The sequence below is a fragment of the Grampus griseus genome (assembly GCF_964374135.1).
Source record: "Grampus griseus genome assembly, chromosome: 8".
Classification (NCBI taxonomy): Eukaryota; Metazoa; Chordata; class Mammalia; order Artiodactyla; family Delphinidae; genus Grampus; species Grampus griseus.
In genome coordinates, this window is record NC_139002.1 from 103,404,174 (window position 1) to 103,421,489 (window position 17,316).

At 54.8% G+C, this 17,316-nt stretch overlaps 1 protein-coding gene and 1 long non-coding RNA gene across 2 annotated transcripts; one reads left to right on the forward strand and one right to left on the reverse strand.

Annotated features, from left to right (window-relative positions):
• Nucleotides 1-8,633: 8,633 nt before the first annotated feature.
• LOC309826314 lies at nt 8,634-11,767 on the reverse strand. The gene is made up of 4 exons (XR_014297092.1): nt 11,584-11,767; nt 9,413-10,153; nt 9,207-9,307; nt 8,634-9,032 (listed from the first exon to the last, which is right to left on the reverse strand). It is a non-coding gene; the product is annotated as an uncharacterized lncRNA (long non-coding RNA).
• Nucleotides 10,828-16,921, forward strand: CDC42EP2 (CDC42 effector protein 2). The gene is made up of 2 exons (XM_082660367.1): nt 10,828-10,918; nt 15,445-16,921. Exon 2 carries the CDS (start codon nt 15,777-15,779, stop codon nt 16,419-16,421), a length of 645 nt encoding a protein of 214 aa, XP_082516493.1. The 5' UTR covers nt 10,828-10,918; nt 15,445-15,776; the 3' UTR covers nt 16,422-16,921.
• The last annotated feature ends 395 nt before the right edge of the window (nt 16,922-17,316 follow it).

Sequence of the window (17,316 nt, forward strand, 5' to 3'; positions counted from 1 at the left end):
TGGGGTATGGGATTAAGAGATAAAAACTACTATATATAAAATGGATAAGCAGCAAGGATATAGTGTACAGCAAAGGGAAATATAGCCATTGTTTTGTAAAAACTTTAAATGGAGTATAATCTATAAAAGTACTGAATGACTATGTTGTACACTTGAAACTAATACTGTACATCAACTATACTTTAGAAAATAAAATAAAAAGAGAAACAGCAAATACCACCACAGCCACCACCATCTGGGTTTTGTTTGTTTTGGCCATGCTGCGTGGCTTTCGGGATCTTAGTTCCCTGACCAGGGATTTAACCTGGGCCGCAGCGGTGAAAGCGCCAAGTCCTAAGCCCTAACCACTGGACCACAAGGGAATTCCCCCCCACACCCCTTTTTTTTTCTTAAGTTTAAGTTGAGGAAACACAGCTTGGGTAGGAAGGAAAGGGAATTACCATTTCTGAGGACCAACTGTGTATACTTTGACACAGAGATCACATCTAACCCTCTGGCAGCCTCCAAGAGGTTCAAGATCACCGGCCGAAGTAAGCAATGGGGCTGGGATTTGAACTCCAATCCCTTGTGTCTCCTCTGTGCCATACTGACCAACTTGGCCACCCAGCAAGGACAGACTTCAGAGGAGTCCCAGGGAGCAACCCAGGTGCCTGGGAGCATGTGGGAGGAGGGGATGCCTGGGTCTGTTGGGGCAGGTCGGGATGAAGGGGGCACCCAGATGGGCCCAGCCTCCCAGAACATCAGGGATGACAGATCCGGGCTCTGGTGAGGCGTGAGGATTGGAGGCGTTGATCCAGGGGTCGCCTGCGTAGAACTCATTACGCTCAAGAGAACCCAGAGCACTGGGAGTCTGGCCGAGGAGAGGGGAGACCAGAGGGGGAGCTTACGCGCCTGGCCTCAGAGTCCGGAGGTCGCTGGGGTGGGACTTAATCACCCACGCTCAGGCATTTGGGCCCCTCTGTCACCCTGGCCTCATCATTCTAGATCTTCTTTCCCTGAGCGGCCAGGCCTATCTATGTCTGCTCTCTCTGGGTCTGCCCTGGAAATGCCAGGGCCCCATGGGCCTCAGGGCTGGTCTGCTCTGGGACCCACTGGGCCCACGGCCAGCTCCAGACTCCCCACCCAGACCCACCCTCCTTCTCCTGTCAGCAGGGAGCCCGCCTAACAGCTGAGAGCCATGCAGCTGCCGGGGCCCAGGGCCCCTCGGGGGTCTTGGGGACAGCTGCTGGTCCGTGACCCCGCTGACCCCTGTCCCCGTGCACTGCTCCCTGAGAGCCTGGGCATCTGCCCCGAGCCTGGCGGGGCCCCGCAGAGCCCCATCTCTCCTGCTGGCTCCCGTGGCTCCCAGATCCTCCCAGGGTCTGAACATTTCTCACTGAGAGAGAGAACTGAAGGCCTGCAGGGCTGATTCAGCAGGCCCTACCCCCAGGAAAGGGGGAGAGCAGGGCGGGCAGAGGCAGTCCCGTAGCAGCCCCTCTCTGCTCCGGGAGCTGGAGGAGCCCTGGGCCAGTGTCTGGAAGGCTCAGCCATGCCTGAGTCCTGGGGGGCTGCTCCCGGGGCCCACTTTCCCGTGAGATCTGGAGTCCTCTTCAAATGTTCTTCTTCTTAGCCTAACTTCCAAAATATACAAATAGCTCAAATAACTCAATAACAAAGAAACAAACAACCCAATCAAGAAAGGGGAGGAAGACCTAAATACACATTTCTCCAAAGAAGACATACAGGTGGCCAACAGGCACATGAAAAGATGCTCCACATCGCTAATTATTAGAGAAATGCAAATCAAAACTACAATAAGGTATCACCTCACACCGGTCAGAATGTCCATCATTAAAAAGTCTACAAATAACAAATGCTGGAGAGGGTGTGAAAAAAAGGAAACCCTCGTACACTGTTGGTGGGAATGTAAGTTGGTGCAGCCACTATGGAGAACAGTATGGAGGTTACTAAAAATAGAACTACCATATGACCCAGCAATCCCACTCCCGGGCATATATCTGGACAAACCTATAATTCAAAAATATACATGCACCCCTATGCTCATAGCGGCACTATTTACAATAGCCAAGATATGGAAACAACCTAAATGTCCATCGACAGATGACTGGATGAAGAAGATGTGGTATATATATATATATATAATGGAATACTACTCAGCCATAAAAAAGAATGAAATAATGCCATTTGCAGCAACATGGATGGACCTAGAGATTATCACACTAAGTGAAGTAAGTCAGACAGAGAAAGATAAATACCATACGATATCACTTATATGTGGAATCTAAAACATGACGCAAATTGAACTTATCTACGAAACAGAAACAGACCCACAGACATAGAGAATAGACTTGTGGTTGCCAAGGGGAAGGGGGGTGGGGGAGGGATGGATTGGGAGTTTGAGATTAGCTGATGCAAACCATTATATATATATATGTATAACTGAATTGCTTTGCTGTACACCAGAAACTAACACAACATTGTAAATTAACTCTACTTCAGTAAAATAAATTAAAAACAAAATAAATGAACGAAGAAACCCCAGATGTTCTGACCTTAGATTATTTCCAATCACAGTGGTTTACCTCTGGGGATGGGTGTTGGAGAACCAGGGGTCAGGGCTCGGAGGATTATTTGTCGTGTCCATTCTCACATCCTGTTTGACATCTTTTGCCATGCGCATGGACTATTTTAAAAGAAAGAAAAAATTATGTGTGTGTGTGTATACACACAACTCTCTTGCCCCTCTGCTCCACGATGCCTGCTCCCTGAGGGCAGGGACTCTGTCCCGTCCCTGTAGAGTGCTTGGCGCACAGTAGGCCCACAAGAGATACCTGCCGAAGGGATGCCTTGTCATGAAACGTCCACCTGGGCCCTAGCCCATCAGTTCCCATGCCTGTTCCCACGCCTGCTCCTGTTCGCAGACACTTGCAGTGGTGCCGGCTCTGTGTGGGGATCTCTTCTCAGCATCCGGATGCAGACACGTACCACCAAACGGAGAGAATTCCTGCTCCACCTAGAGGGGGCGCCAGGAAAGCACCGAGAGCCACTGTGCCTCAAACAGAGGTAGCCCACTCCAGGGTCTTTTTTTTTTTTTTTGCCTGCATTGGGTCTTTGTTGCTGCGTGTGGACTTTCTCTAGTTGCTGCAAGCGGGGGTTTCTCTTGTTGCAGAGCACAGGCTCTAGGTGCACGGGCTTCAGTAGTTGTGGCACGTGGGCTCAGTAGTTGTGGCTTTCGCTCTCTAGAGCGCAGGCTCAGTAGTTGTGGCGCCCAGGCTTAGTTGCTCCACAGCATATGGGATCTTCCCAGACCAGGGCTGGAACCCTTGTCCCCTGCACTGGCAGGCAGATTCTTAATCACTGCACCACCAGGGAAGTCTCAACTGCAGGCTCTTTAACTTCCTACACCCTCGTCTCCTATTTGCCCCCTGTATGCTACCCACGGTACCCTGCCCTTCATTCATTCATCTGTTCATTCATTCACATTCATTGGCATTCACTCTGGGGAGGCAACAGTGGTTACAGCCCAGTGGGGGATGGACATGAATCAGATGACGATGGCTCAGAGAGGACCGTGGTCCGGAGTTTCTCCGAGGGAACTCGACATCGATTGGGGTCCGGAATGCTTCCCCGAGGGGAGATACCATGGCTGAGACCTGCAGGAATCGCAGGAGGCGGCCGGTGAAGGGAGGAGCCGTGTAAGGAGCCCGTCCTGGAGGCTGGGTGTGCTCAAGGCCAGAGAAGAGGGAGCCGAGAGGTGGCTTGAGGCTGGAGGCCAGCAGGGTCCCTGACCAGGGTTTGTGGCCACTGAAGCATGTGAGCAGGGGCGTGTGGCCGTCAGGTTGGTGTTTTGCATCAGTCACGATGTGGGGTGGAGAGTGGGCAGGGCCCCTGCTGGGATCCTCCATCTCCCTTGGTGGCCCCACTGTCCTCCCTTTCCTCCCTGGCCCCTCTCATCACCCAAGTCACCACGCTGGACCGGCCTGACCCCGGTCCTTCCTCCCTGGCCCCTGTGGCCCATCTGTCACCAAATTCCAATCTTTCGACCTCATCATCTCCAGCGCCGTCTTTCACACCACAGCTCAGAGCCAAGTTCCGTCTCTCTCCTGATCCATCCCCCCCAAAGTGGCACCTGCCTCCAATCAGGCCTCCCTCCACGTCCCCTTCTCTGAATCGATCCTCTTAAGCATAATTCTCTAATTCCTTTTCCAGTTCATGGAAAAGGAAATAGAAATGGCCCTGAAGCCTATGAAAAATGGCCAAACTCACTTACAAGAGAAACACAGATTAAAACCACACTGAGGCTCCTTTGTCTTTAGTTAGTGTTTACCTACCAGAGTGACACAAATAAAAAGGCTGAGAACCAGTTGCCAGTGAGGCTGAGGAGAAATGGGCCCTGTGGTCCCTATGGGGGCCTGGACCTGGCACATCACCTGAGAAAGACAAGTGGACAGAGCTGACCAAATGACAACAGAGAGTGTCCTGTGACCCCCAAGTCCCTATGAACTTATTCTTCAGCTGTGCTCACACGAGTGTGTAACAGCATCTGTGCAAGATGGCAGCACTGCTTGTCACAGGAAAGGGCTGGGGACAACCTAAACGTCCGTCAACTGAGGCCATGGGGGTGGCTGATGGGCTGAAAGGCCCTTGTCCAGAACAGAGGGAGTGGAGAGGGGGCTTGAGGCTGGAGAGGCCATAATTTGCATAAATTATGGTACACCCCATGTGAAATACTGTGCAGCTGGGAGAAAATGAAACTGACGATATACTCTATGAACTGACATGAAGTGGTCATAGATATAATGTCAACTGAAGAAAGGAAGGTGCCGGACAATGTGAATAGCAGAGGCTCAATAAATTGTGGCTTCCCATGGCTCCTGCAGAATCTCCCCCATCGCCCCCGGCAGTGGGGCCTGTCCTCCCCCTGCTCCCACCAAGGTCTGCTGTACTTTGGGGCTCTACTTCTCTAAATATTGCCATTTGTGTAAAAAATAAACAGACGGGGCTTTGCTTGCATGTGCAAAGAGTATCTCTAGAAGTGTTTACAAGAAACTGATAACGCTGGTTGTTTGTGGAGAGGAGAACTGGTGCCTGGGGAACAGGGGTAAGAGGGAGACGTTTTGCCTCTTGTGATTTCTTCTTTTATATTTTTATTTATTTATTTATCTGGCAGCTTCGGGTCTTTAGTTGCAGCACGCGGGATCTTCGTCACGACATGCGGGATCTTTCGATGTGGCGCGTGGGCTCTTCAGCCTGCTGTGATTTCTAAATTGTGAACCACACGAAAGCATTACCATGTCAACAAGATAGTTTAAATTAAAAAACTGCAATTCTGGTCATGTCGCACTTCTGCACAGATCCTTGCTTCCCTCCCACAGCATTCGGCTGCTCTCGTGAGCTATTGTCTGCTTTTAATTATTCTTTAATGGGCAAGTGACAGAAACCCAATTCCAACAGGACTAAACAAAAATTGTAAGTTGTTGCTTCATGTAATGGATGTCTGATTCAGGCATGGCTGGATCCAGAAGCACGAACAATGTTATTGAGAGTCATTCTCTGGGCTCTGCTTTCCTCTCTGCTGGCTTTATTCTTGGACAAGCTCTTCCGTGAGTTGACAGCCCTGAGTTGACATCTTGGCATCTGTCACCCTAATAGTCACCACAAGTTCCCAGGCTGAAGCCCACTGCTGACATGCCCATCCCTAAACCATCCCTATGACTCAGATTGGGTAGGCTGGGGCCTCAGACCCACTTCTAGAGCTTGGAGGCAAGGTCAATCATACTGGAGACTCTGGAAAATTGAGGGGTGGTCAGCAGAATAAGAGGAATGGGAGCTGGGCAAGGATAATGGTGCTCGCCAGCTACCCTCCTGGTCTTTCCCCCTCTCCTGTGCCGTGGTCTGCTGGACACATCTATCCTGTTTCCCGCTCACACCATGCATCTACTTGCACTCCTTCTGGCCTTTGCCTTTGCCTCTCCCTGCTCCCCCTGAAATATCCTTTCCTTTCTCTGCCTGGCAAATTCCTACTCATCCATTAATACCCTGCTCAAATATCACCTCCTCTTGAAGCCTTCCTAACTCTTCCATCTGTTTCCCCACCTCTAGCAGAACAAATCCTTCTTACCGCTGTTCTTTTTGGTTCTTCATTCAATCCATAGTCACTCACTGAGCCTCGTCTACGCTGCCTGGGATAGAAAGAGGTAAATCAGAACTGGCCTCTGCTTTCAAGGACCTCCATTATGGCACAGAATGTGCTGTTTTAGAATCGGTTATTTGTTTTACTCAGGGTATCTGTTCTCTGAGGGCTGGGCCCAGCCTTGACCCTCTGTGTCTTCTCCAGTCAGCACAGCTCTAGGCACAAGGTAGATGCAAATGAGTTTTCAAAATGAATAATGACAAGGTGCCTTGAAGGGGTGGGAAGTGTTGAAAACAACGCCTGCTAACTCTGTGTTCCCCAGGCCAAAAGACAGCCATGTGGCTTGGATGTTCCCAGAGGCCTCCGGGAGGAAGTGCCTCAGTCCCTGCTAGGACAGGGCTGTCACCACTCCGGAAACCCCCATGGCCCTGGGCCTGGGGCCAAAAATCCGGACCCAAAGGAAAGTCCCCCAGTAAGGCCCTGCCACCCAACTCCCAAGGAGGGGGTCCAAGGCAGAGGCAGAAGCTGGCGGTAGCTTCGAAGGGACTCTCATCTCGAATCCCAGCCTCTGCCAGGTCAGAGTTCTATGAAGGCAAGTGAAAAGCGAGGAGGGCAGGGCTGGAGTTGGCAGGAGCCCAGGGGAGGAAGGAAACAAGAAACAATCAAGGAAAAATCCAAACCAGGCCTGGGGTTGGCTCAGGCCACGGAGCCCTGCAGGCTGAGCTCAGGCTGTGCGGAGGAGGCTTCCTAGGGGTGGACGGAGCTCTGGCCCTGCTCCCTGTCTCCCTGTGGCAGGGGATCGGGGTGGCGGGGGCTGAGGCCCTTCCAGAGACCTTGTCTCCTCACACTGCCCCCTAGACGCCCCCAAGAGTATCACCACCCTTCCCTTTTGACTCCCTGCTCTCAGACCTGTCCCCAGACTCCTGGTCCCCTCATCCCACCTGCCTCCCTAGGTCCCCGGGTGGGCGGGGCCGAGGAGAGCTGGCTCCGGCCTGGGAGTCCTACCCCTCCGGCTCAGTTCCTCCATTCTTCCAGGCTAACCTCGGAAAAGGGGGCCTCGGGCTCTATCCCCCAGGGCCTTTGGGGGCTGGGGCTGCTGACGTGGGTGATTTTCAGGAAGAAGAGACTGGGCGGGGAAGGAAGGGCTGAGTCAGTCCCTGTATGGTGATTACAGGTCCTGTGGGTGCGGGAAGTTGCTGTGGGACTGGGGGGCAGAGGGGTGGGGACTGGGCTTATCTCAGGATCAAGGCGAGGCTCCAGGCTGAGAAGAAGGAATTTGAATACCACATTTTTTGGGGGGATTTTTTGGCCGTGCCGCACAGCATGTGGGATCTTAGTTCCCGGATCCGGGATCGAACCCATGCTCCCTGCGTTGCAGGCACAGAGTCTTAACCACTGGACCTCCAGGGAAGCCCCTTGGGGCATTGCTCCACACAGGCTTCCTTGCCTCTAACCTGTCCTGAATGTCCCTCAGGGTCCTACCCCCTCAGACACTGGGGTGTCCAGGAGTCCTTCCAGCAAGAATAGTCCAGGCCCTAGCTGAGGCAGCAGACCCTCAGTCAGGCTGGGCAGGGGGCACTTGGCCTGAGTGTCTACGGGGTCAGAAATACAGGACACCCTGGCCCTCCCGTGGCTCAGGATCCCGGCCTCACCACCCATACTTGGGCCTTTACACACTGCCTGAGAAGTTGCATAAAAAAGCCAGTTTTAGTCAATGAAATCCTGTTTTATAAATGCTCATTAATTGCAGGGCTGCCATGGCAACACTGGGCGTATCTGCAAAGATCTCGTCCATTCAGCAGAGCTGAGAGCTGCCAGCAGCCCCATCCCCAGGGATTCCTCAGGCCCCAGCCAAGTGACATGACCGCATCTGTGAATGGGGAGAATGAACCACCTACCTGAGTGCTTGCAAAGCACAGAACCCAGTGCCCGGCACAAAGCGGGCCTTGGATGTGGGCTTTGTGGGGGCCGTATCTCTGGCTGATGGCAGGAGAGCAGCACAGGGAGCCGGCACTGGGCGGAGCCACGTCACAGCCAGGTGGGATTAAAACAGTCCCCAGAGCGCGGTTCCTGTGGCTTTGGGTCCTGGTTGGGAGGATGGCTAGTTGCTGAGGGAGGGGTCCGGGGGTTGGGTCAGGCTCGGGGGCCAAATCTGCTGCTCTCTATCCATCCCCCAAGGCTCCCCAACTGCACACACACACACACACACACACACACACACACACACACCAGAACCTCTCCAAAGGGCTCTGGAGTTCGTTCCTGGCTTTGAGTGACCTTGGATGAGGGTCTTTGCCTCTGCAAGCTTTCATCTCTGTAACTTTGTTTTGCCACCAGCCCTGAATGGAGCTCCTGACCTTCCCCGAGCCCCTTCCTCCAATGGAGGACGCTCAGCTGATGGGCGGGGCTGCGCCGCAGGCTCAGGGGGTCATTATTAGAGTCATCTAGGCATCATTAGACTCATTCCAGGTCAGGTGACAAGGCCAGTCACCACCCCCCAAAGCTCCTGTTATAATGTTTCCATGAAACTCCTGCCTGCGGGGACTGTGTGGTCCCATCAACAATACACTCGCAAGTCCCTTCTCTTGCTTGGGACTCATGTAACTCCCATTTTACAGGCAAGAAGGCTCAGAACGGGACTGTACTTTCTTCGTCCGTGGCCACAGAGCAAGTCAGCAGCACAGCCAGCTCAGAACCTGGGTCTGTGGCTCAGAAGCAGTGCTCAGGGCCTGGCACCTAGCTGTCCCCCTACCTGGCTGTGTGTGGGAAGGAAGGCGGGGTGGGGGGTGACAATGGCTGGGTGAGAAGACTGAGTGGGGACGAGGGCCCAGAGCTAGCATGTCTTGCCACTTGCAGTCTAAGTAGATCGCTGTCAGGGCCCGAGCTTCGGTTTCCATTTCTGTAAAGGGGGATAGTGATGCTGGCTCTGCCCACCTTGCTGGGCTCTCAGAGGATTTGAGGAGCTCAGGGGCAAGAGGCACTTGGTAAGGGGCACAGGCAAGCCTGGGTGGGTGGATTCTTGGCAGAGCCGCGGCGGCAGGAAGGGAGAGAGGTACAATACTTATCCACACACACGACAATTTGGCCCAGGGCCCCATTCCTCCACTGTCCAGGCCTCAGTTTTCCTCTGAGCCACCAGGCCAGTCCTGGCAGAATCCACCTGACTGATGCTCCCTGGGGAGTTAAAGGAGGAAACTTCCCTGTATTAGTTTTCTATTGCTGCTGTAACAAACCACCACAAACTTGGGGGCTTAAAACAACACAAATTTATTAACTTACGGTTCCGTTGGTTTGAAGTCCAACATGGGTCTAAAATCAAGCCGTCAGCTGGGCCGTGTTCCTTCTGGAGGTTCTGGGGGAGAATCTGTTTCCTTGACTTTTCCAGCTTCTAGAGGCCACCCACATGCCTTTGTCTGTGGCCCCTTCCTCCATCTTCCAAAGCAGCAACACAGCATTTCTGTGCCATCACATCTCTTTCTCTGACTCTCCTGTCTCCCTCTTCCACTTTTAAGGACCATCATGATTACATTGGGCCCACCCAGATAATTCAGGGTAATCTCCCTCTTTTAAAGTCAGTTGATTAGTAACTGTAATTCCATTGGCAACCTTAATTATTCTTTGCTGTGTAACGAAATATATTCACAGGTTCCAGAGACTAGGACATGGACATCTTTAGGGAGGGGCCATTTGCCTACTCCACTCCCCTTCTCCCCATCCTTCCCTCCCTCAGGATGCCTTCCTGACCCCCTCTCCCTAAGAGTCCCTCCCACATTTACAGTATGGAAGCTTTCATCATCCTGGTCACATTGTACGGTCACAGCTGTCACCCTCCAGAAAGCAAGGTCCCCTCACCTCATTACCATCCACCCTTCCTTTGCCCCACTCTTCTTAGCACTTGCTCCCTCAGACGGGTATCACAGTCTACTTGGGGACTTGGGTTTCCTCCATGTCCCTTCATTGGACAGTAGGTCCCAGTCCGGAGGGGGCTGCATCCCCAGCGACAAGAACAGCGCCTGGCACCTATAGATGCACAATTATCCGCTGAATCACTGGAAGGAGCAAGGGCAGAGTTCCCTTTAGTCTATCTCCAGCTCCTGTGTAGGGCCTGCCCTTCAGTAAATGTTGCTCGTACTGAACGAATGAAAGAATGAATGAACCAACCAACCAGCCAATCAACTAATGTTGGAATGAGTCTAAGTACGGATCCCACCCCAGCCCCGGAAGCCACTTAGCCTGACAGCAAATACGGGCATGGCCCGGCCACTCCTCCCGCACACACCCTCAATGCCCTGTATTCTAAGGGGCGGCAAACTCCTGAAAGCTCTCGGAAGTCTGTAATATTTTAACATAGACGCCTCTAAGGCCTCATTCATTTCCTTAGTAGTCACTGAATACACTTGTGCGGGCGCCTCCCCGGACCCGGCCCTCCTAGAACCGAGAGTTTTGGTTCCGACGGGCACAGCCGGAGTCCGCGGAGTCCAGCCCGTGCACCCGACGCCGCCTGGGCCGCAGCCGCCCGAGCTTGGAATGGACCCCCGGGCCCGCGCGGCTGCTGGACCCCCGCGCTGCGCCTCCAAAGGGGGAACCCAGGCGGGCCAGGGAGTAGGGCGAGGCTGTGGGCGGGGCCTAGTTGGGGCGGTCCCGGCATTGGCTCCGCGGCAGGGGGCGGGGCTTTAGGGGCCACTGTCAGCACTGTAAGTTCACAGCCCAGGTCTGTCCCATCGCCGCGCGGTCCAGCTCCTGAGCTTTCGCCGCCCGCCGGTCAGTCGCTTGAACGCGCTCAAGGTGAGTTCAGGCCGGGACTCTGCGGCCCGACCGCGGCTCCTAGGGAGGCCCATCCTCGAGGCGCCCCATCCCAGCTCGCGCCCCGGCCCCCGACTCACCTCCACGTAGATCCTTTCCCGGGTGCCTCGGGCTGCACCATGTTTCCCGCCCGCGCCTTGGTCCCGGCGGCCACGCCCGCTTCCCCCTCGGCCTGCGGTGCGCCGCGCATCCCGAACCTGAACTCCCGGTCCAGCCCTCCACACTGCGCCAGAGCCCCCGCCCCCCACCCCAGGACCCGGGAGTGCCCTCCCGCCGCCATCCCCGCCCGGGCTCAGGGTCGTATGGTGAGGTGTCCTCCTATCTTTAGCCGTGGTCGCGAGTGTCCTGAAACGGATCCGGACTGCGCTGGGCTGCACTCGGGCAGAGGGCTGGGAGGGGTCGGCGCCGGAACCCGAGCTGGGGCTGAGGAGCCGGACCCACGGGAGCCAGGGGCGGGGGCTGCACGCCAGAGCTCTGGCCCTGAGCCGAGCGGACACTCGGACATCGCCCAGGCCGGAAAGCACGGGGGAGGCTCCTCCCTGAGTTTGGATACCCGGGCAGGGTCCAGGATCTCTCCCTTTCCCCCCACTGTCGGGTTGTGAGACCAGAGCCCCCCAAGAGAAGAAGATCCCGCAGACAATCCTCACCTGGTACGTCAACGTGCGGCTCCTTGGGGGAGCAGGAGACGCTCTGGAGACCCGGGTGCGCGCCGGGAACCCTCCGGGACGAGGGGCAGTAGAGGGAGAGAGCGCGCCACCTAGTGGCCGCGGAGCCGAGCGCCGCTCTGCACAGCGACGCTGGGAGACCCCGCTGCCAGCGAGGGGGACTCTACGCAGGCAGGCTAAGTCCTGGCCGGCAGGCGGAGGCGGACCCCTCTGCTCGGGGGCTGTTCATTTTTGGTCTTGTTTGGAGCACTGTCCCCGGAGAACCAAAATGCTTGAGGAAGGCCCTACAGCTATTTGCTGAATAAATATCGGGGCTGACAAGTGACCCGCTAACCCTGTCTTTGTACATCGGCGCTCTCTCTCACTTGCAGTATGGCAGTAGGGTCTCCAGTAGCCCCCTGGTAATGGCTTTATTGTCATCCCATTTCATAGACGAGGAAGGTGAGGCCCAGAGAGGAAAGGTGTCTTCCCAAGGTTAGGGTGAGTTCCAGGTAGAGATGGGTTCAAGGTCAGAGGCCTGCTTTTTGAACACTCCTGGTGGAGAGTGGCCTAGTATTTCTTGTGACAGGAAGGGTTCTGCATCCAGGAAGTCATTTTCTCTAAAGGAGGCCCCGGGCTCCTTCCAGAGCAAGCCAACAGAGCTGGGATGTCTCCCATCTGCTCCTCCCAAAGCTGCAGGAAGGCCCCCCATCCCAGGCCCCCAGAGCCTTGTCCTGATGGAGAGCTCATTCTCACATCTCTGGACACTTGCAAATTGAGAGAGGGGGCCAACCAAGAGGTAGGACTTAAATGGAGGAGGCCTGGGGACCCGGTGGCCCCAGCCCAGGTGGGAGCCTATTTCTCTCCTGCTCCCCAAGCAGTTCACAGAGGTTGACATGGCCCACTGCATCGGAGCCACTGGGACCCAGCTACGTAGTAGTGCCCACTCTTCCTCTTACTAGCTGGGTGACCTCAGCAAAGTTGCTTAACATCTCTGAGTTTCAGCTTCTGCCTCTGTAAAGGCCAGTAATGACACCCACCGTGCTGTGCCTGGGACGTTAAAATGGAAACCATGCAAGGGTAGCTGGAGCCTGGGGTCTTGTAGTTGCCAAATTTGAATACTTGGGGCTTGACGGTTGCAATTCCCAGCTCTCCCCTGGTGGCTGAGGCTGGCCCAACCCTTCCCCCCAGCCTCAGTTCTCCCCACATCTGGAATTGGGTGGGTACATCTGGCTCGGAGCAAGAGAGCTGTCAGGGACACCGGATTTGTTGTGGAAACATTCAGGCTGTCTTGGCACCCCTGAATGATGGGAGGGAACTGGCCCAAGTTCTGGGCAGATCCCCTCGGTTAGCCCCCCTCTCCGTGAGTGAAAAAGAAGGAAAAGCTACCCCAAGACTTCTCCTGCCAAGGGGACAGATAGGATGTGGGTCGGCATGCCCCCAGGCCTGGCATGGTGGGCACAGATAAATGTTTGTTAGATAAAGGAGTGATGGGAGTCCAAGACTTCAACTTCAGAGCACTCCCTGCCTCCCTCTTCCTCCCTCCAGCTTCTTCCAAGCTTAGCTGGAATTCTGCCACCGGAGAGTCATTCTTTTGTTTCCTATTAAGCTGCAGGTGCTCTGGGAGGGGCAAGATGTCCGGTCTCTTTGGCTCAGCTCAACTGACCCAGGGTGTCCGGTCCTGGGGTGGGGTTTCCTGAGTAAGGGCCTGGGCTGGGGGGGTGTAGCTGGGACTCAGCCTCTCCTGCATCCTCTTTCCTCCTTCCTGCTCCCTCCTGCTGGTCCCCTCACTCTTCCCTCGCCCTGCCCGGCCTGGCCTGGGATGAATAATGGGGCAGAGGACCTGGCAGAGGCCTCCCTGATGCTGCTCGGTGCTTCCCCAGTGATTTCCCACCTGCTCAGCCCCTGTTGGCCTGGGGAGAGTGGGCTTATCTAGGTACCTGCTGGGTGACCTTGGACAAGTTGCTTTGCCTTCCATGCTCTGATTCTACACATCAGGCCAATCCCCCACCGTGGGAACTAGAGGAAGTGCTTGCTCCACTTCCTTTTTCTGTCAAACCTGCACGATACCCCTCCAGAGTGTATTTATTTTTTCCACATTAAAAATATCTTTATTTTTTCTGACTACATGAATAATACGTGCTCATAAATAATACATGCTTCTTATTAAGAATTTGAGCTTATAGGGCTTCCCTGGTGGCGCAGTGGTTGAGAATCTGCCTGCCAATGCAGGGGACACGGGTTCGAGCCCTGGTCTGGGAAGATCCCACATGCTGCGGAGCAACTAGGCACGTGAGCCACAACTACTGAGCCTGTGCGTCTGGAGCCTGTGCTCCGCAACAAGAGAGGCCACGATAGTGAGAGGCCCGCGCACCGAGATGAAGAGTGGCCCCCACTCGCTGCAACTAGAGAAAGCCCTCGCAGAGAAACGAAGACCCAAAACAGCCATAAATAAATAAATAAATAAATAAATAAATAAATAAATAAATAAAAGAGTTCCTTTAAAAAAATTTAAAAAAAAAAAGAATTTGAGCTTATAAAAGTATGAACAAGAGAGGGAAGTTACCTGAAATTCTACCACTTTGAGAGGACCACCATCAACATTTTGGTGACCATCCTTTCATATTTGGCTTACATATATCATTTCTTAGTAATGGGCCCCAGATATTAATTTTTTCTGAGGACAACTTTCCTCCCATGTCACAAGACCCACACCCCATCCCTGCCCTCTACCCCAGTCTAGGTATACCACATGACAACCTAGTGCCAGCCTTCTATATTCTTCTCTGTTCCTATATCGAATATAATCCTATGCAGACCTGTATATGCAGGTACACATACATGCATGTTCAGGGAGTGGGGAGGAGAGCTGGTCAATGTTTTCAAAAAATGGATCCTTCTAGACTACATTTTTTCATTTTGCTTCTCTCTCTCTGCAATGCCTTATGGGAATCCCTCCAAAATGTCCGATAGCTCTAATTTTATTTATTTATTTGTTTGTTTGTTTGTTTATTTAGTGGCTTGTGGGATCTTAGTTCCCCTACCAGAGATTGAACCCCGGCCACAGCAGTGAAAGCGCTGAGTCCTAACCACTGAACTGCCAGGGAATTCCCTGATAGCTCTAATTTTAAAATGGGAATGATAGGAAGGTGGTTGTGATGATTAAATGAGACGTGTGTGCAAAGAACTCAACGAAATTCCAGGCACAGAGCAGAGCTGCCACGCCTCAGATATTTGTATCCCCCACTCCATCTTCCCCTTAGGCGCTGGGGCAGGGAGGAGGGGCAGAAACTACATTAAGCTTAGGCCCTGCCCATAAGGAACTCCTAACGGAGAGGAGGAGAAAAGGGAAGCTCTGAGCAGGTGACCTCACTTCCAGTAGGATGTGATGGGGCCAAATGGGAGGTGTCGGTCGTTATGCACTGTTGGCTGAACTCCTGCTGTGCCAGGCCTGGGAGGATGAGACAGAGGTTACAAGATCTCAATCCTCCGTCAATCGGGAGCTGAGACAAATCTGTGAGACCCCCAGACAAGTTGGCACGGTCATGTCCTGGGCACAGTTGAATGCAGACCACAGCGATGAGCAGAGCTGGGGACTCAGGGCAAGAGATCAGAGCCGGGGCAGGTGTGTGACTTCAGTCCTGTTGCTTAGGTTCCCCACTCACGGAGGGAGGGGCTTGGCGCTGCTGATCCAGGCCTTGAGGTGCAACAAGTCCGTGAGCGAACACAGGCTTCAGCCAGGAGGGCTCCCCACAGGCGTGCAGCGCCACGTGGGCTCCCAGGGCTGATGAAAGAGACCCAGAAACAAGACGGATGCCTCTGCCTTTGTCCTTCTGTCCCTGACTTGTACCCTTGATGTTTCAGCTCCTCAGCCCTGGACCAGAGAGAAGCTGGCGAGGACGAGCCCAGACAGCATCACTGCCTACGAGCTCTGCGCCTTCCTGCTTCCAGTTTTCAGACGAGTTTTCAACCCTCTTGGGAGAAAGTGATTTTTGTTATCTCGATCCTCTGACTTCATCGATTGTTTATCTTTCTTTTCCAAATTCCTTGGGCCAACTTTGGTCACACCACACGCACTTGGCAGGTGTTTGGTGTCTGGAAACCTCCCTCTAGGTGTTTCTTGAGGGTGGTGAGAGGAGGCAGCAGAGGCCGTGGTCCTGCGAGCAGACTGTCCAGGCCTGGGTGGTGAGGTCGCGATGTCCACCAAGGTGCCCATCTATCTGAAGCGCGGCAGCCGCAAAGGCAAGAAGGAGAAGCTGCGGGACCTGCTGTCCTCAGACATGATCAGCCCACCACTGGGGGACTTCCGTCACACCATTCACATCGGCAGTGGTGGCGGCAGTGACATGTTCGGTGACATCTCCTTCCTGCAAGGCAAGTTCCACCTCCTGCCGGGGACGGCGGTCGAGGAGGCCGAGGAGGATGGTGGCTTTGAGCTGCCCTTCCAGTTCACGCGCACGGCCACCCTGTGCGGGCGGGAGCTCCCCGACGGGCCGTCCCCTCTGCTCAAGAACGCCATCTCCCTCCCCGTCATCGGCGGGCCCCAGGCACTCACCTTGCCTGCCGCCCAGGCCCCACCCAAACCCCCTCGCCTGCACCTGGAGAGCCCTCAGCCTTCCCCACAGCCCTCCCCGCAGGAGGCAGGGAGTGTGGACATCTGGCGGATTCCAGAGGCTGCCTCGACCCACAGTGGGCTGAGCCCCGAGTCTGGGGCTGAGGAGCCCTTCCTGTCCCACGCCAGCTCCCTGCTCTCCCTGCATGTAGACCTGGGGCCTTCCATCCTGGACGACGTTCTCCAGATCATGGACCAGGACCTGGGCCACCTGCAGATCCCCACATAGGACACAAGAATGGCCAGGCTGGGGTGAATGCCAGAGACAGTTGGTGGACACGGCCCTGATCTAGAAGTCGGGGTCCCAAGGTCCCACCTGCGTGGTTGCTGGCCAGTGATTTCTCACTTTGAGCCTTTGTTTCCCCTCCCTCCCACCCTCTCCCCGTGGACAGAGTGGCCTCTTTGCTTTCCCCTAAGCCCCACGAGGATATGTGTAGACGTCAGCCCAAAGTGCCCTGTGCCTCCTGGGCCACCTGGACCCCCACCGCCAACTGCTCCTCAGACCCCTTGGACTGAGGCTCTGCTGAAATGGAATCTGCTTTTCACCTCCCTCTGCCTCAGCCCCATCAGCGCCCTGCTGGGGGGCGGAGGGTGAGGGAAGACGTGGGGCACAGCCAGCTGGATCTCTGGCTCTGTGTCCTTAACTGGGAATGTGGCACCAGTGACCGATGTCCCTCCACCCCACCCCTCCTACATGACCAGGGGATTCTGGTTGCAATAAAACTTGCTGCTGCTGGTACTTGTGTTCGCCGTACCCTGCCCCCAGGCTCCTCTTGAAGTCAGGCCAGGCTCTGGGAGCTGTGGGCTGACCCTGGGGGAGACCCCAGCCCCAGAGGGCCTTGAACAGGGCGGGGCCTGCCTTCTGGAAGACGGTACCCCATTCCTAGCCCATAGTGAGAATGAAGCAGGAACGAACCAAGTGCCAATTGGGGATATTCTGACATTAATTCGGGTGTTTGACAAGAGACGGCCAAGCACCGGAGTAGGCCAGGAGCTGGCCCTGGGGGCTGGGGTTTGTCAGGGAGGCCCAAGAGGCAAGGAATAACCACAGGCGTGGCGCAGTGGAACCAACAGCTTCTCGGGCGCCAGAGGACTGAGGGAGAGCACGGCAGGGCGGGCTGGGC

Coding starts and splice junctions, on each gene's coding strand:
- CDC42EP2 (XM_082660367.1), top strand. CDS start 15,777: ATGTCCACCAAGGTGCCCATCTATCTGAAGCGCGGCAGCCGCAAAGGC.